Source organism: Diadema antillarum, unplaced genomic scaffold (genome assembly GCF_040938485.1).
Source record: "Diadema antillarum isolate AM-2024a unplaced genomic scaffold, OU_Dant_1.0 seq00000028_RagTag, whole genome shotgun sequence".
In the NCBI taxonomy this organism is placed as follows: Eukaryota; Metazoa; Echinodermata; class Echinoidea; order Diadematoida; family Diadematidae; genus Diadema; species Diadema antillarum.
Window position 1 is genome coordinate 99,162 of NW_027271144.1, and position 19,586 is coordinate 118,747.

Below are 19,586 nucleotides of genomic sequence, written 5' to 3' on the forward strand. Positions count from 1 at the left end.
TTCCACCTCAATCGCAAGTCTCGTGTTTTGCTGATAGTGGTTCCCATGTCCCACGTTTATCATGGTCATAGTTTTGACAGTATGGAGTACAGCAGCACCATGATTTTTTTTTTCTCTACCCAAGTGGTAATCATCCCTCAGCTGCTATGACCTAACTTCATGCAACCTTTAGGAATCACAGTTTCTTAGTGGATCATGTGAATGTGGAACACTCACCTCTGTCGCCTTCATGAAATCCATGTGCATCATGCAGGAAGAAGCCCAGGAGATTGTGGACGAGTACCTTGGCGGCTATGCCGGCCTGAGTCTGGCTAACATCATCCTGGGCCTGATCTGGACCACCGTGATGCTCATTGGGGCACTCTATGCTTCACGCACCATGCATAAACTCATGCTGGAGAGGATTATCCATGCTCCGCTAAGGTGAAAAGAGCGCGATGCTACAAATATGTCATTATTTTATATGGTTTAGTCAAGTCAATCACCTGTCAACTATTTAATAAACATTACCATGTGATTATAATGTACTCCCTGTAGCAGAACATTTTTTTGGGGGGTGGGGGGTGGGCAGATTTTGTCTCTTTGTAGAACAAGAGGCAGACAAGGGAAGGAGGAGATGATAAGACTAATGCATGCAATTGAACGCGCACCATGAGCACGAGGTAAAAAGACACTGAAGCTTTTTAAAGTTGGGCATAGTCAACTGCGGTATAAGCTTTAATTTTTGGGAGGGTTTAAGTTTTGTGAATTTCAAAAATCACTGCTGGACTGCAAATTTAACAACATGCGAAAATGTTGCCATACGCTAGGCTAATATTTCACTTACGATAAGCCTCAGTGTCAAATTGCAAAAACTACATTTCGCAAAAATATCTGTAAGCAAAAATAACAGCTGATACAGTACAATAGTTGTATATAGCTATGGACTTGTCAATAATGCAGTGGAAGTGGCTTCCACAGGACATTCAAATTGAAATTATGCTTAATTCTCAGAGTCCTATGATTAAAACCATATGATATCACAGATGATGCCTTTTGTTGTCAAAATACAGGGAATGTTCTGACCTGAGAGTTTGAAAATGCTGTTTCAAATGTTTTTTTTCCCTGTCCATGAGCAGCTTTTCAAACCCCTCGAATGGATCACTCTGTACATTCATTTTCATGTCATTCTTTGTTGGAACAAGTTTCTTGTCTCGAACACACAATGAAAGTGTCTGGCACATTAGGCAGGTTCTTAATGATATCTGTGAAGCAGACATAAGTAGGATGGCCATGCTATGTGCTGATAAGCAAGGTAGTGTATGAGGAGTGCTTCTGTGAGCACTTATTCTGCCTGCTAAAAGCCTGTGTTTGTTCTAGCTGTACTGCAACCCTGTGTTTGTAATGAGTTTGTTGTTGCCTTTAAGTTATGTTGTGATCTTGAAATGTCAGGAGAAAGAGAATGAGAGGCATGTCAGTGGCATAAGACATTTAATACACCCTCCATCTAGTCCTTTCAGGATACCTCATCTTTCTGATGGACAATTGACAAATGTCATTATTACTTTCTATGGGTCTGATTTGTGAAACACCTAAATAGATGAGGATCTTCTTCTTTGTCCTTGTCTTTGTTGTCTTCATCATCCTCGTCTTTGTCTTCTTCTTTGTCATCGCCATCTTTGTCTTCTCCTCAGTTTTTCTCCTGTCTTCGTCTTCGTCTTGTTACCACCGCCAAGGGGGAGGTTATGTTTTCGCTACCGTTGGTTGTTTGTTAGTTCGTTAGTTAGTTCGTTTGTCCGTGTGCAAAATAACTCAAAAAGTAGGTAACGGATTGGGATGAAACTTTCAGGAAAGGTTGAGAATGACACAAGTAACAAACAGTTAACTTTTGGTCGTGATCTGAGAATTTTAGGGAAATTTATGAAGGATTTTTGATATTTTGGCAGGTAGGGTCAATGAACTTGGGAGTTCAGGCTGCGCGTATTTGAAGTTTGCATGAGTGCACTAAAGAGCGTGCTCTAATTTCTGCTAGGGCGAGACGCGCTGTGCAGCTGAGGGTTTATGATGTAACAAAGGCTTCTATATTGGGAAATCGGGCGGCTTTCAGCACACAATGCAGTACGTATGGGTGGAAATCACTGATCTCTGTGGAAGAACAAGATCATTGATGGAAATGGGCTGCATGCTTGGCGGAGGTCTGCCCTCTCAGAGTGCTTCTCTTGTTTGATGATGACAGCCAGGTTTTTCCTGTCATGTTTCCATTTCTGTGAAAGAAACTCTTTCTGCTTTTCTCCTCCCAAACCAACGTGTGTATTAAACCTAACAGTATGTAATCATAACTATTATAAGTTGACATACGCATTAGCATGTTGGCATGTAGATAACCGTGAGAGAATGCCTGCCTTCACGTACTGCCTGCATTATTTTCTGGCACCAGGTTCTTTGACATCACACCCATTGGACGAGTCTTGAATAGATTTGCATCCGATGTTCAAGTCTTGGACCAGGTCAGTGATCTGCTCTTGCTACCTTTGTTATCTCTTGCCTGCGTACTCACCAAGTTGGCATGACACACCTTTAATATGTAAATGCCTTTAAGGCGTAAATGTAGGGCCAGTCAGATTTCAGCCACATTTTCTTTCATAAAGAAGAATAATGGCATATGTTTAAGGTTTTCATCTGGTCTTGTTTTGAAAGCCAAGGATTATGAATTTAGTCCGGCAATCAACTCATCAAACAAACAATGGTCAAACGACTTACCTCTTTAAGATACAACCTTTCGCCTGTTTGTGAATGAGAAAAAGAAAATATTTATTGGCATGATGTGAATAGGCCCGTTCAGTTTCATTTTATTTCCTGTTCATACTGCAAAATTATTATTCATTTTTTACTTGTTTGTGTATGTGCGTGTGTTTGTTTGTGTAGTGGAGACAAGGTGTTTATATTTACATTGAAATACCAAGTTTGTTTCAGCTTGTGATGTATAACTACTGTCTCCTGTTATATTTCTACTGAGCAGCGTATGGGTCAGCTCATAGCCCAGGGACTGAGGTTCACATTCGCTGCGATCTCTGGCATTATCGTCAACGCCATCGTCTCCTGGTATTTTGTGGTTGCCATAGCCCCTGTGACAATCTTCTACATTCTTCTCATGAAGCTCTTTATCACAACCTCTCGGTGAGTTCATAATCATTACTCGTGGTTTTGTGGTCCTCATCACTCTTGCCATGACTTTCCATTGTCAAATGATTCAGAATCTTTGTTGCAGAATCTGTTTTTATTTTTAACTCTTTTTTTTTTCTTTATAGGGGGTCACAAGAAATTCTGGTCTATCATAAATTGTTTTCATGTTGCTAGCCTTGTCAATTTACAAATAGCATATTCTCAAAGAATTTGAAGAACTCTTGTATTCAATATAAACTTCTGTGACTTATTTACAGTTTGTATTTCAAAGAAGTAATCCATGAAATGCTTGGAATTTTTTGTGACTCTTCAGAGAGCTTCAGAGACTGGAAAGCATCAGTCGTTCACCGATATTTGCCTACTTCTCCGAGACCTTGGGAGGTCTCTCAACTATCAGAGCTTATGGGTGAGAGCAGTGTGTCTTTTCTTGTCTTTGCATGGCTGGGATAAATTGTATTGCCCCAGCAAATGAAAACTCATAGGTTCAAACAGCATTACTTAATATTTCAGACAGTATTTTATGCATGTGTTCAGTTTTTGTAATTCTGGTCAACTAATTGTAGGAAAAGTTAGAGCTCAGTTATCTAGAAATAGCGATAGCATATAGAACTAACATTTCGTTTTAAACTCATGGTTGCATGTGATGAAATGGATGTTTACATTAACTTTTATTTCATATAATGAGAACATTAGGTTAATACACAAAAGCCACTAGGACTGTTGTAAAATTGTAAACTCAACTTAAGCTGATCTGGATATACAGTGTACACAACATCACTATCTAGAGTTTTCAATTGACATGTTCTTACTTACACTCTGTGTAGTAGACTGTCTAGTAAACCTGTTTTACAGAGCCGGTGCAATTCTGTTTGTTTTCTTTAACAACATTTTGCTTTCTCAGTCTCAACAATCGGTTCCAGATGAAGATTCTCAACAAGATCGAGACCAACAACACAGCATTTATTTACTTGCAGACGGGCAATAGATGGCTTGGAGTTAGACTGGTAAGTGATGAACTGTGACCTTACTGTTTTAATGCCATTTTGAGGCAATAGTGCAAGGGTATTCATTTGGAGTGTTGTCATGCACCAAACTCTGGATTTTGCTCTAAATGAGGAATATTTTGCAGTGTGAAAATTTGCTTAGTAAAAAGCAAATATATTTTAGAAATTTAAAATGTGTTTTGAGATAGCATTCCTCCGACAAATTATAAGCAAGCAACGTTCATTTGGATTAATCATGAAAAAATTTCTACTTTATCTGTGTGATAATAAACAGAGAAATAGATGCGATGTCAACTGCATGTTTAGATGATGATGCTCAAATTTGTACTGAGACTTTGTGAAGAATACCAGAGGAATGGATTCAAAGAACTTTACTCAAAATAGAATGGTTTGAGTAAGTCCTTGACTTTTATGAGGGATCTTTTTGTGGCATCTTACCCTGGTTATTAGGGGGAGAACCAACATTTGAACTACAGAGAAAACATACCCACCATTTCCTACCTCACCCTTCAATCAAAAAGTAATAATTTGATATCAAATGAGAATGATTTTCATACCTTGTCATAATGAGGAAAGACTTGTGAGTGTAAAATGCTGCTGTTGCTCCTGATGTTTAACTTGTCTTGTGACACTGAAGAGCCATAAAATTGTGTCATGCTCAAAATTGTGTGTCCTTGCTGGTATTGTGTGGGCATAGTGCCATGATTGAACCCATTCATGATGAGCTGATTTTGCTATAACATGTATTTCCCATTGACGTCTCCCAAAGTATACTGGGGACTAAGACTTCAACAGGCTGAGGGGCATTATCATTTAACAGTAGAGGTAATGATCTGAACATCCTTTATGTGCCCGCACAATTAGCTTAATCTTCCAAGCTTACATTGTAGTCACCAGCATTCAGTAATCCATCTTAACTGTTGCAGATTAGCAAACCCACTCAGGCGTAGTAATGCCTCTCAGCCTAGCAAAAAGTACTTGGTGACACAGTGGGGATTAGGGGGATTAGATAATCACTATTCACTGGCAATTAGTTTCCAGACATGAATGCCCATGGGCAAGGAAAGCAATCCAGCATGCCTGCCAATCAATGGACATAGCAGAGTAGGGGCTGAACTGATCCCCAAGTACTTGGCAAAGATGCATGATTATTTTGCTTGTAGTGTACACTAATACAAAACTGTACAAGATTTGCTTCGCATGTATCATTATTTGTGTCAATGAAACCATGTCTGTAAAGATTGATTTCTTATTCAACAATCTTTTTTTCCTGTGTGCCTTTGTTATTTGCAACAGGACACAATAGGAGCTTTGGTCGTGTTCATCTCTGGTATATCCAGCCTCGCTGCAGCAGCTGCTGACCCAGCAAACTTTGGTCCCAGTCTTGTGGGTCTTGCTATTACATACGCCATGTCGGTGAGTCACAAATGGACCTCTTTAGTTGTTCACAATCCATAATTCTATCATATCCAGCTAACTGCAATTCTGTGAGAAATGGAAAAGCTTTCCCTCAGCCGTTACTTTAAATTTGTGATGGGATCATTCTGCGTGAAAATTCCTGCTACTTTGATTTGAAATAATGAAAAGCTAGTGGTGAAGTTGGTTCAATCAATCAGAATCCCGTGTTTAAGCCCTCCTTGCGATATCTGTGGTTGATTTAGGTACATGTATTGTGTTTTTCATGACAAAGACTTCCTCTTAGAAAAATGTGGTAGTTTTCTTTTCTTTTCTTTTTTTATTCATCAATCATCTTATATGATGAGTATGTGATTCCAGTTTGTTACATTACAGCATTTTTGTTTTGTTTTTTGTTGTTATTCTTTTTGAGCAAGTTGAACATATTCAGTTGTGCAGAAGTACATATTTCTTCATGTTGTGTGACATGTAAAGTATGTTTAACACTACTGTCATTGCCTATGTCAGCTTTACTATTCTATTCTTTGTGGTAAGATTATTGATAGCAATGCATTTTCATTTGATTCCAAACAATCAATGAACTATAAACAGATGCTAAAGGCAGAGAGAAGCATTTACCAAGGGATTGTGCTGGATTATATGGCATAAAAGAGAATGATGTAAAGGAAACAGGAGATTTAATTTCCATGTATGGATAAATCAAGACCTTAGAATATGGAGTTAGATATATGATCAGCCTGCCAGCTTGGGGTCTGTTAACCCTTTACTTCCCCAGGGGAATGTACCTGCAGAAATTTGTGATCATCTTGGCATCATTAAATTAGCTTTTACTGCAAATCGTACACTGGCAAGAGATTATGATTAATAGACCTGTGTGGGTTCATGAAATCTGCACAAATCTGCAGCAATGAATGATACGAATTGCTGTGAATATTCTGATAATTGTCTAAATGTCCACCCCTTCCTCCCTGCAACCTTCTTCCTCGAAGATTGCCAGCATCTTGAACTGGGTGATACGAAGTGCAGCAGACCTGGAAATGGCCATGAATGCTGTGGAGAGGACCAACTACTATTCTGAGGTGGACATGGAAGAATATGACGGTAAGTCTTATGAGCTTTGGGTATTGTTGCTCTAGACCTCAATCTTGTTTGACACATAAACGGCATCGAAAGTTTTGCTTGGATTTGATTGATATTATGATATAGCTTATTTGCAGTGGTCATGAAGGTTCATGTCAGGGTAATTACTGGTACCTAATTTTAGCTATTGAAAGTACTTTGGAAGATGGTGATATACCTTGTACTCGTACATGTTTTTGTTTTAGAGGTTTCAGGTGTGTTAAAACAGAATTTCAAAGTGGTCCGATGTGATCCTGTAGACATCAATGTATGTTCCGTAAGGTTTGTCTCCTGTTAAATGCATTTGTATACTTTTCCTCTTCAATATTTTCAGTATTTTCAGTATATCTTTGTAAATGTTTGCTAGCTTGACTCTGTGTGTGACTTTTATTGACTGTATAAATTTATTTTTCATCAGGGCAAGGACTTTTTCATGATAAAATAACTAGGTAGTGTTTGGGGAAGAAACTCTTTTTTTTTTTTTTTTTTTTTTTTTTTTTTTTTTAAGATGCTACATTTTGCCAGTGCTCTGGTTGCTGACATTGCAATAATTGGTTTGATTGTGTATTTGATACTCTTCTGTCTCTCTGTCTCTGTCTGTCTGTCTCTCTGTCTGTCGTCTCTAAATCATCAATATATCTTTACTTGCAGGGTTGATGTTATTTTCTTGCAAAGAGATCTGCCTTCTCAGAATTTGTTTTCAAAGCCCCAAACAGCTTGTGTGATTGTGTCTGTTCTCTTTATGTGCTTCCAATGGTAGGTTCTGTGATACCGAAGGGAAATTGGCCAGAAGACGGCCACATCATATATGAGCATGTCTCCGCCCGATATGCCAAAGACTTGGATGCCGTCCTTTCTAAAGTGTCTGTCCACTTCAAGGCTGGCCAGAAGGTGGGTGTGTAATGAGAGACAAACCAGAATACTCCATGATTACCTCCACCAAGGGAGGAGGTTATGTTTTCATTGCCGTTGGTTTGTTTGTCTGTGTGCAAAATAACTCAAAAAATTGTGAACGGATTTAAAAGAAATTTGCAGGAAAGGTCGAGAATGACCCAAAGAACAGATGATTAAATTCTGGCAGTGATTCAGAAATTTTTATGGATTTTATGAAGGATTTTTGATATTTTGGCAGGTAGGGTCAATGAACTTGAGAGTTCAAGCTGCGCAGTTCTGAGGTTTTTATACGCACACTAGAGTGCGTGCTCTAGTTTCTGCTAGGGCGAGGCACACTGCGCAGCTGAGGGTTCATGACGTAACAAAAGGCTTCTATATTAGGAAATCGGGAGATTTTCAGCATGCATACGTATATGGGTGGAAATCACTGATCTCTATGGAAGAACAAGATCATTGGTGGAAATAGCTGCTTGGGGGAGGTTTGCGCTCTCAGAGTGCTTCTCTAGTTTGCAATGTCTGCCTTTGACTTTGGACAATGTTGAAAAGAAAAAAAACAAACAACAAATCTGCCAGCAATGAGTAGAGGGAAACTTCAGCGCACATTTCAAACGACCATGATAAAAGGGTAAAGGCAATAAAAAGGGTAATGAAAGATTCACCAAAACTGAAAAAAGAACAGTTTAAAAGTACTGATGTATCATGATTTTTCATATGTTCTTGTCAAACAGTGATGACCATCACACTGTCACACCAATGTGATTATTTCCCAATGTACAACATATATGAAAATATTTAATGGAAATTTAGCTGGGGTATTACAGACAGTCAAAACATTGTAAGAATGTAAAACAAGTTTCAGAGGTCAAAAAGAAAGAAAGTAAGTCTTTATAAGTATCTACAGTATTAACAAAGCAATGAAGGGTAATTATGTTTTCATTGAATATGAAATACTTTATAGTTTTGTGATATGACTGTTGGTGGTTATGTCATAGGCTTGCAACTCTTTCATATAAGGTATTATCTTTTTATGTTGATAATCAAGCAACTTTAACTCCACCCCCTCTCCTGTAGAGCTATGACAACACTAGAATAGTTTGAGAGAAGCTTGATGCAATCATGTGCTAGTGTTGAGTTAGAGAATATTATTATGGTGTAACCCTTGCATGCACAGTCATCATTTGAAGCTTGAATAACAATAAATCTATGTGAAAATTTTGCAACTCAGATCGGCATCTGTGGTAGGACGGGCAGTGGAAAGTCATCACTCACCCTGACTCTGTTTAGAATCATCGACATGTTTGAAGGTGAGTCACTGGAAGGTTTGTGTAGCAGCTAGTAGATGAGTCATTATGGGCAAGGTTATTCACACTCGCACAGTTGATGGTGACAACAACCCATAATTCTCTTTGGTTTAGAGTAGTGAGGACGTACTGACATTATGCTGATTTCAACAAGGGTAGTAGTCAGAATAATGCTTTGTGCTGTGTACAGTTTTGAGTATTTGTGATCTGCTCTTCTCATTAAAAGCACAACAATCTGAAAAGAATGAAATAAAAGGAAAATCAAAGAACCATGGTATCCTGCTTTCAGAAGAAAAACAATTTTTGTTTTTTTAAACTGGATATTAGTACAACTTTTCAACTGTAATGTTGTCATATTTTGTTCAATATCTCCAATCATCCACTATCAGAGGTGTAGCACTAAAGTTACTACTAAAAAAGGCACATCTGTTACCTCTGTTTACCTATCGTTCATCATACCTACCCAGTATACAAATGTGTATATGCATGCATGTGTGTGTACATACCGGTGCATACATGTATGTGTTATTGTACTGTAAAAGTGGAAATTCTCGTGGTGAGGAAATGTTCACGCATTTTGCACAATCAGGAGCTAGCAAGAAAATGAAAGCAGGCAAATGTTTTTGTATGCCATATTAGTTCTAGTAATTAAATGTCCTGATGCGGCGGAAGCAAAAACACATGAAATTCAGCTTACCCAGCTGAACGCGAAAAATTACTTTCGTGAAAATATCCACTTTTACAGTATGTATAAATATATGATGCATCACGCGTTACCCTGGGGTACCGTAGTACCCTGGGTTACCGCGTTGCGTAGCACCACCTCACGTCCACTCGAGGACAGCCGCAGAGAAATGCATGTACTGTGTGTGCATGTACATAGCCACTCCCATGCCACTGCATGTTATACGATGCATGCATGGCACGCGGTGCTAGCAATAGCGTGTGCTTCAGTGCACTGCAGTGTAGTGGCTAGCACCGCTAGCTCCAGCACCAAAATAATTTCCACTTTTTGGCAACCCAGGGTACAACCTTTTTAAAAAAATAAATAATTCAACAAAATGGCTGATTTTTATTTGGTACCCCGGGATACCATTTATGTCATCATATAATGTATCTTCAGATGACATTTGTTGGATTTCAGTTTGACCATGGGTAAAGTTTATATATGACCCGCGAATGCCTTTGAATGTTTCCTTTTTTTTCCAGGTAACATCTTGATTGATGGCATCAACATTGGAATGCTTCCCCTGAAGGAGCTGAGGAAACGACTGGCCATCATTCCCCAGGACCCGGTTCTCTTCACTGGGACCATTAGGTTAGCCTTGCTTTCATTCCCAGTGGTCATTGACCTCACTAAATAATGGAGAGATGGGGGTGAGGGTACTTTTGATGGCTTGCCTAAAATATGTATGTATGTGGACCAAGAAAGTGTGAGAGATATTGAAGTTTGAAAAGTGACTGTTTGCTTTACTGTTTCTAGATATAATTCTTACTATTATCGCAATCATATTTTTCTTATAAACATCCTTGGAAAGGCTTTTTTTAGCATTTTGCTGTTTGTTTTGTTTTGTTTTTTCATTTCCAGTGATTAGCTGTTTCAGGCATACAGAAGCAGTATGCAATAAGTGTGATTCATTGATGTTGTGCCCTTCCTATTGCTACAGCAGTATTATAAGACACATGAGTTTAATGTTAATGTCTCGTAATATAATCCAAACTCAACCCAAACTACTTGATTCTTTGTGTCAGTTTGACACACTATTGAGATGCTCTCTGTCTGTGTTTTAATGAGGTGAAGATCGTATGAGCCTCTTCCTCTTTTTTTTTTTCCCGCGTCTCTGGACAGATTTAATTTGGACCCTCTCGGAGAAAGAAGTGATGATGAGATATGGCAGGCGCTGGAGATTGCTCAGCTTAAGGCTGTCGTCACTGGTCTGGAAAAGGGTTTAGGTGAGTTCAACAGTCCAGAGGTAGTCAATTATGAATTTACCATAAAGTTACTGTTTCTGATCTGTAAACCTGCGTAGTGAAAGACTGTCATTGACTGCAAGATTCAGAAGGAACGAAATAAATAACAAAAAGGGAAGGAAAAACGTAGAGGGAAATGAGAGTCATCTCTCAGCCAATCAGAATCTTGCATTTGAATTTAAGGAGTATTTTAAGATCAGTCAACGGAAATGTCTCTTTGAAATGTCCTTCAGGAGTGTTTAACACATGCTCCATCTTATAAGAGTGATTCTAAGAGTCGTGGCTTTCAGTCATGGTTTGTAAGTTTTGCTACATGTCATTTTTTGTTGTTTTTTTTATTCCATTTGTACCATATGCTACAGCTGTGTAGCATACCAGGGCTTTGCACAGAGCATGATGTTTGACACTATTGATTATACAGTCTATCAGTAATGCAATTTAATACAAAGTGATGAAAGCCATCACTTTGTAAATATTTTAATTTATGTAGGCATTGTGAGTGATTTAATGGTACCCTGTAGAGCTTATGGCGTTGTGACGTCTGTAAGAACTGCCAACAGTCTATGCATGAGGTCTCATAATAATTAGTCAGCAGTCGCTTTATTAAGAATACTGATCGTCATGTATGGGACCTTTCGACATGTATGATGCATTAGAAACTGTCTACAATCATGGGCTGTGATCATACAGCTAAAACTGAAATGAAGGACTTGTGTAATGATGATACATAATGTTTAAATGTCTGCCACACTTGACTTTCATGAAGGTTTAACAAGCTACTTCCAGACGTGGTGTATGCCTCATACTACAATTAGGGAAGCATTTATATTCTGCCCCTATAAGTAACTTCTCAGAAACTGGAATTTTCTTGGTAGCAATATTCCAGTTTAAAGAGAAATTGGCATGATGAGAGCATTTCTTTGTTTTTGACAATTTGACATTATGTTTGATTTCTGCTTTTGTATTTTCTTTCTTCCCATGTCTGTTGATATTTCTTTGTCTACGTGAATAGATTCTGAGGTCTCTGAGGGTGGGGAGAATTTCAGCGTGGGTCAGCGACAATTATTTTGTCTGGGAAGAGCATTCTTGAGAAAGACAAAAATTCTTGTCATGGATGAAGCAACAGCATCTATCGACTTTGAAACGGTGAGCTCAAATTCTGTGTCTGCAGTCTGTTTTGTCAGCAAGTTGTGTCCAATTTAAATTTGTGCAGAACTACCTTCAAATTGTAATGGTGTATGAAATGAGATTATTTGTTGGAACTAGAGTGTTTAATGGAAAGGAAATTTATGACTATAAAAGCAAGCCCCTTCAGACCAAACATTGAATTTTGTAGACACATTTTTGCCTTTCATCATTCGCTAAAGCAATAGGTATGTAATAGATACATATAACTGATTCCATTGTGTCCCAAATGTTACCCCACAGGGAAATCTTTGCTGATCATTATTCATTTTAGGAGGCTTGTTTACCATGTTCGCACACCGAACTCAGCCGATGGTTTGCCAACTTGGCATATTTTGCTGAAGCAGCAACCGCACGCAAATCTAGCGATAAATTGCTATATGTCACAATGCACTGAAGGTGTCATTCCATTTATCACACATACAGATTGCAGTGCACGGTGATTGAATAAGGGACTTTTCAAGTAAATTCTGATTTTCTGTTGAGATTATGTCTTGGAGAAAGAATGTGGCTACACAGCACTTTGGCAATGTCTTTCTCTCGTCTTCATCTTCAGGATCGCATTCTCCAGGAGGTCGTGGCTACAGCGTTCCAGGATAGGACAGTACTGACGATAGCTGTGAGTTCATTTCATGGTTTCTTGTCCATCTTGGACAATACAAAATCATATTATGTCACAAGCACTTTCCTCATTCACTGTGACTCCGAGTATCACACCTGCGTGTGCACACCTGATGTGTTTGATCAACCGATGTTAAGGACTGTGCTGAGAAAGAACTTAAATTCTGTTGGAACGTGCAGAACCCGTATAGTCAGCTTCATGAGTACTTGCTAGTAATCAGTTGTCTTTGTGTGTGTGTGTGTGTGTGTGTGTGTGTGTGTGTGTGTGTGTGTGTGCGTGTGCGTGCGTGTGTGTTTGTGAATGTATGGTGATAAATCGTATAGATATTGTAATGTGTACTAAGTATGTCAAAATACATGATTCTTTTTTAGGGTAAAAGATAACCCACCTACAAGTAATATTAGAAAAAGCCAAAAAACAAGACAAAACAAAACAAAACAAAAAACCTAAAAGACTTGCAGAAATCGTAATACAAACAAAGCAAAACAAAATACAAGATAAATTTTGTGCATGTTTAATGTTGGACTGTAGGAATATACTCACCCCTTGATGAGTGCATCCCTATTCCTGGCTACATATTGATGACATACCTTGGTACCCACCCCCCCCCCCTTCACCCCACCTCCGCCTTACATAGCCCTCCACAGTCAATGTCATATAAAATGACTGTCTTCTCCTCTTACCCTCAGCACCGTGTGTCAACTATTATGGACGCAGATCGCATCCTTGTCCTGAGTGAAGGCAAGGTTGAGGAGTACGGAACACCGGAGGCCCTTCTGGCCAAGGAGAATGGCATCTTTGCCTCGCTGGTGGCCAACAACAAGTGAGGGGGGCAATTCCGCCCCCCTCGATCCTTAACATTGATGTTCCTGGTCATTAATCATCATCATGTGAACACTGAAAATAAAGAAGAGGAAATGGTTCCTGTGCCATCCCAGATTGTTTCAGAAAATTGAAATATCTCTAAGAGTGGGAATGTGCATTTTGTTTCCTTTTTTTTTCAAGAAATGAAACCGTATATTTTTATGGATGACAATCTTATTTTTGTTAAAAGCATCAAATCATTAATGTACTAGAGTGTATGCCTTGTGTGAATGTATCTGATACAGTTGATGATGCATGGATTGATAGGCAATGGCTTTTTTGACATTGTTCACATCTTTATTGTGAGATACCCATCAAAGTTGTGATTTGAAATCAGTCTTTTTTGTTTATTTCACACTCAGTTTGTCCTGTAGGTGTGCCAAAATTCAGACTGTTCCGTGAACAGTATAATGTTTATCCTATGATGGCAAGTGATGGTGATTTACAGAAATTTGATACTCTATCCATCCTCATATTGTTTTGATAATGCAGTGTGATACTCTCATTTCTTTCACATTAAACACTTCAAGGAAAGGAGAATAGATTGTTACATGTATACATAAAGAGACCATTATAATAGAAGTAATGCGATTAGTAATATATTTTGGACATTACTGCTCATGCTCTAAGGCCCTTTAGACAGATTATCACACCAGCAGATGATAATTTGGTTTTGATGACATGGAATTGAAATGGTATTAGAGGAGCTTTGCCTGGAACTAGATCTGTATACCAGATGAAACTTATGGGAAAATACTGGTATAGAGATTGTTTTCCAACTCTGTTATGTGGCCAAGAACACCGGACTTTGGTTCAGTGGATAACTGGAAATATTATTGTAACTCTGGAAACAGTAGAATAACTTGATAACTGTGCTGGAATTGTGATTACAGGTATCAAAAAATACCCTTTAGATTTTAATTCACTATACAATAATTTTGACAGTGATATGTGCGAGTTGCTTAGGATTATTATATGTGTTTGTCTAGTTGTGTTTGGATCATATTAGTGTGAAAAAGTATATGGTTTTTACTCTGTTTTTATGCCTCCGCCACAAAGTGGTGGTGGAGGCATTATTATATCTGTATAGTGTTTAGGCTTTAGTCGTGTACTCCTAAAACAAAAGGGTACTAGGCTATTAAAGTGCATTTACCTGAGCCATGTTTTATGTGACATTTTATTCTGATCATTTGTGTTTTTTATCATCTGTATCTAGTTTGTGCCACTCCATTTCTTTCATACAAAGTCACATCTGTGATTGAATTTTTAGGCCCATTTAGAAGAAAGTAACAACCTCCAATATGTTAGACTGCTCACATGGTATTATTGTATTTTTGAAAAAGCAAAATAGAGTAACAAAAATGTTTGTGTGAGGTACTCTTTTTTTAATAAATTTGTCAGACATCTTCTGCCTGCATGTAGAGAATAGGAGATATCTTATCAAGCAGATATTGGTATCCACATTACAGCTGTGTTGACAAAGGTGACAACACATGATTTTTTTTTTTCCGCTGTGGAGACATTGTCTGTCAGTGATAGGGTACCATTATTTGTAACTTTAAATCAGCAGGTTCAACAAGAGATCTAGGAAGAACAGTCCTTTGTTCTCAACATGTTATGTATGACATCTGGTAGATGACCTCATGATTTTTAAATTCATCTACGGAATTTCCAGTTAAAGCTTGGTATTGCCCTCTATCCAGATTATATCTTTAATCTATCAAAGGACAATTTTTTTTTTTTTTTTACAATTTCATCATTCCTTGAAAGGACAGTCAAAGGGCAATCCCCATGTGTTCGGCGACATGGTGGAAAAAAAAAAGGAATATTGTCCTTTACAATTGTACATGGTAATTTCGTGGAGATGAAGGGTCAAAAAGCATGTTGCTGTTGCAGATGCTGTAATAGGGCATTCTTTATTTCTTTTGAAGACAGAGTGATGTGAGGTTTAAGAGGTTTCATGTGCCTCCTCCAGGGCCCCGTTGCAAGAAAGTTGCAATCAATTGCAAATAATTGCTAATTTTGAAACAACCATTCTGATTGGCTCAGGGTCTGCCCTATTAAGAAGACATGCATGCAACAATGATTTTGATTGGCCAGTGACAATCAGTTGCAAGTTGCGTTTAAACGCAAAGTTTCTAACAACGGGGCCCAGGTCCATCTTCCTCTCATTTGTCATCTCTGTCACTTTGTCAAAGTCAAGATCTCTAAAGAATGTTAGATGTTGTTGTTTCCAGCAGTGCAAAAGTGCAGACTTCAGTGGAAAAAAAAAGGCCTGGCGTCAAACAATAAAACTGGGAAGTCTTGCTTTTTAATGCTGCATTATGGAGCACTTTTGTGTCACATTTTTATAAGAACTGTTCATGGTAAAGCTGTCTACCTAGGATTTTTTGTTGTTTTGTGGTTTTGTTCAAGTGTCAGGGATAGACTTACATTAGCTACCAACAGACAGTGATGTATTTTTCTTGTGTCTCATGTTGCATATACATATCATACTGTAATGCTTGATGTTGGTCTTTCTTTGTGCGAAATAGTCGTCTAATTATCACTTTGAAATACAAAAAAAAAGAAAGAAAGAAAGTGTGAATGATGTTTGAATGAAGGATGAAGGGCTATATGAAATGAAAACCTCTTGCGAGGTTCCAGAATGCTGCCTTGAAAGAAAAACCGGTCAGTACTGAATATATATTTGAGCCACCCTAGGTAGAAGTCCTCAACGTAGAACTAGACTTGACGTTAACCGACCTTGTATCTGATGAAGAAGATTCATTGTATCATTTTTGATTGTCAATGTAGCATTCACTCAATTGTATATCCTCCTTTTATCTTCATGCAAATGGAGTAACGAAATGTATAATGTAAATTAAAATTCAAACAACATACATTGATAATTAGAAACCTCAGACTGAAAGTCTGTGAATGCGTCCAATATTCTGTGACGCTAAAGAACATTTCTAGCTTATGTGAGCACCCCCCCCCCCCTTTCCACCCATACACAAGACGACCCATGAATGATGTGATTCATGTCACGTGCTTAAGAGTTAAAATTAGACAGCTGGGTAAATATATGATTTGCAGTTGGCTGTGGAGAATCTGGAAGAGGTAAAGGTACAGTATTTCTAAAAAGAAAAAAAAAAAGTTAGTTGAATTTTCGACATGTAAAGTCAAGAGGTCATGCTCGGTCTGGTGAATTTTAAGACCTGCAGTCGATTCTAAACCTTGCTTATTATGGGAGAAGATATGCTGTGAATCTATATGATCCAATCATTTCCATGCCGATGAATAATGAGATGGTTTTGTTATGTTTTGTTGTGTTCTTATAGCCTCTGAAAGCATGCAGCGAAGCAAAAAGGGTCTCTCCCATCCCCCGTAGCTAAAGTAAAAATCAATTTACAGCTCGGTCTCTTATTTGTAGACTTTCATTTTCATTATTTCCTTTATTCATTGCTTTACTCAATGATTGTGAAGTTCCTTGTTCATCTCATGAATATGCCCTTGTTTTCAGGATGAGATTTGGTAAATGTCATTTTTATGTATTGCTGTAATTTTAATGCTCTCCTGGTAAAGCAACCTGATGGTGATAAAGAAAAAAAAAGAGAGTAAAATGTTACAGTGATTTGCATTTGGAATGTATATTTTTTATAGGGTACAAACAATATACATGTATGTACCCATTTTCATGTTGTGAGCCAAAATATCTCTGCAGTTATATGTCTATTGAAATTTTTATGTTGGCCTGGACCAACTCTTTGATTTTACTCCTCAGATCAGATGATTATTAATATTTTGACTTCTAACAGAGTGCTTATTAAATCAATATCAAATAATATTTGTATCATGAAATATGTCACCGTCTAATTGGCTCTTGAATTTGGTAGCAAACATTGAACCCTTTCAAAGAGTGGGTTCATAAGACTGGGTTTATGAGCTGTTGCTTCTGTGCTATGGTTTTGAGCGTGCATTTGTTTGTGCTTTCCTGTTTTTAAGTTTCTGTGTATTAGCTTGTGCAATTGCCTTTTTCTTCTTCTTTTGTTAGGACGAAGGGTCACATAAACATGAAAAAAAGATGTCATGGTATATCTTCATGATGTACTTTCTTGGGGTTAGCTTTTAGGAAGTTGGCATTGCTGATACAATGGAGGATTGAACTGACTTGATGAAAATGGCAAAACCTACTCTTTTAGTTCAGAACATTTATCAGTTAATCCCTTGTGATTACATCATATACCATCTCTTATTCACTTGTATGCAATGCTAAATCATATCTGACCTAAAAAAAATCTGTCCACAGCTTCATTCTGATGGCCAACTCTCTGAAGCAAGCTCACCAATGAAGCCTAAAAGACAGTAGAAGTTTGAATAATTTTAACTGCCCCATTTTTTTCTTTGCTTTTGATTTTGTTTTTTAATAAAAAAGGAAAAATAAAGTTGACATCTATACCCAGACAAGGATACTTTTTTTTTAAAATGGGGTGGTACACTCCCCCCCCCCCTTTTTTTTTTCTGAAAGGGATGGTAAAGTTTCAGTTTACATGGGGCTTCAGGTTTCCAATGATTTTTTATGATGAATTTTGAGACAATGAGAAACCTCTTGTGAAATACATTTGTATGAAAGACCATACAGTTCTATGAGGAATTAAAAGTTTATTTGATGAAAATGGGTTTTGAAATGGCCAAGATATATAAAACAAATGGAGCCTTAAAAAAAGGTGAAACCCACCTTTTATTAGTTTTCTCACCTTTCAATGTCTGCCGTTTAATAAGTGTAACATTCTGTTCTATCAGGTCACATACAACTGTATGACACAGAGATGTATGATCACATTTTATGGCAAATGAATTATACTATCCTGGAATTCCACATCAAACCAAAATTGGAGATTATGTAATGACTGCAAAAGATACAAAATGAATGTTTCTTTTTGTTTTTGCACACAAATGTCTTTATTGGCTTAATGCACAAAAGTACATACAATTCTTTAAATTTATGTTTTTCTTGACTCACACCCACGTTTTAAAGTATGACATGATTCATTTCTACCTTGAATGAGTTTACGTGATTATCCTACTGGCAAAAAAAGGCACTTACAAAAAACAGAAAATTCTGCATATTTTGACAGAAGAGCATAACATTAATAATGAGTACATTATTCCCTACACATAAATTATAAAAAATAATTAGCACAAGGTTTGCACCATCTTTTCATTAAGCATTTTGAATTTCACTCACTAGTGACTTGTACTGTGAAATTGTAAATTCATCTGAAGAACATGCAAATGATGAAAACACCATAAATCTAGAGCAATGGGACTGCAGCGTGCAGTTGCTAGATGCTCTCCCTTCACAATCAATCACTTTATTCTGCCAAATGCATACTGTCCTCTGTTAATCTTGATCACTGTGAGGGTTGACCTTTAAGTTTGCATGAAGGAAATAGTCCTCAATCATATCACATCCATGACTTAAATAACATTTTTATTGGACTTTTGTGGTAGAACTAACAGCCAGAAAATGGTCCTGTTAGCTAAAATTTGGTGACCTTTAAACTTCCGTCCCTGATATTCATGCATGTTAACATTTCTGTCACATTTCTACCCTTCTTTAATACAAAGTGTAGTACTGAATAACATTTATTTACCATTTAATGTTCCTAGCAGCAGTTATAGCTGGAAAAAAGTGCAAATGACCTTTGGCCTTGACCTTGAACATTTTTATCGGGGTCATTTCACAGAAACCATAGGTTATGTACATGTTTATCAATCCTTACAACCAGACTATAACCTGGACGTCTGGGGCTCAAGTTGTGGCTGAGAAATGACATGTTCCCCCACAGTTTAGTGACCTTCAAAATCAACCTCAAAGAATTTTGCCCAATTTCCAATCAGCGCTTCTACACCTCGTCTCAGGGAAATTATAATTATATATCCCCCAGGGGATTTTCTTACATTGGGCATATAGTACTGACAGAAAGACAATCTGAAAACAATGTCTCTGACATCCTTCAGGGTAAAGGTAGAAATATAATCAAGCTGTTTTGAATAATGATT

General features: G+C 37.7%; 1 protein-coding gene across 4 annotated transcripts in view; it reads left to right on the forward strand.

Annotated features, from left to right (window-relative positions):
• LOC139725235 (ATP-binding cassette sub-family C member 9-like) overlaps positions 1 to 13,573 on the forward strand; it is a 45,772-nt gene extending 32,199 nt beyond the window's left edge. For all 4 annotated transcript variants that reach the window (XM_071636325.1, XM_071636326.1, XM_071636327.1 and 1 more), the window contains exons 20-33: positions 254 to 423; positions 2,417 to 2,486; positions 2,999 to 3,156; positions 3,476 to 3,568; positions 4,064 to 4,166; positions 5,463 to 5,582; positions 6,572 to 6,683; positions 7,462 to 7,592; positions 8,821 to 8,899; positions 10,106 to 10,214; positions 10,746 to 10,849; positions 11,880 to 12,013; positions 12,609 to 12,671; positions 13,364 to 13,573. In XM_071636325.1, coding sequence (XP_071492426.1) covers positions 254 to 423; positions 2,417 to 2,486; positions 2,999 to 3,156; positions 3,476 to 3,568; positions 4,064 to 4,166; positions 5,463 to 5,582; positions 6,572 to 6,683; positions 7,462 to 7,592; positions 8,821 to 8,899; positions 10,106 to 10,214; positions 10,746 to 10,849; positions 11,880 to 12,013; positions 12,609 to 12,671; positions 13,364 to 13,501 — 1,584 coding nt within the window. In that variant the 3' untranslated portion in view covers positions 13,502 to 13,573. The remainder of the gene's footprint in view (positions 1 to 253; positions 424 to 2,416; positions 2,487 to 2,998; positions 3,157 to 3,475; positions 3,569 to 4,063; positions 4,167 to 5,462; positions 5,583 to 6,571; positions 6,684 to 7,461; positions 7,593 to 8,820; positions 8,900 to 10,105; positions 10,215 to 10,745; positions 10,850 to 11,879; positions 12,014 to 12,608; positions 12,672 to 13,363) is intronic.
• Positions 13,574 to 19,586: the final 6,013 nt, after the last annotated feature.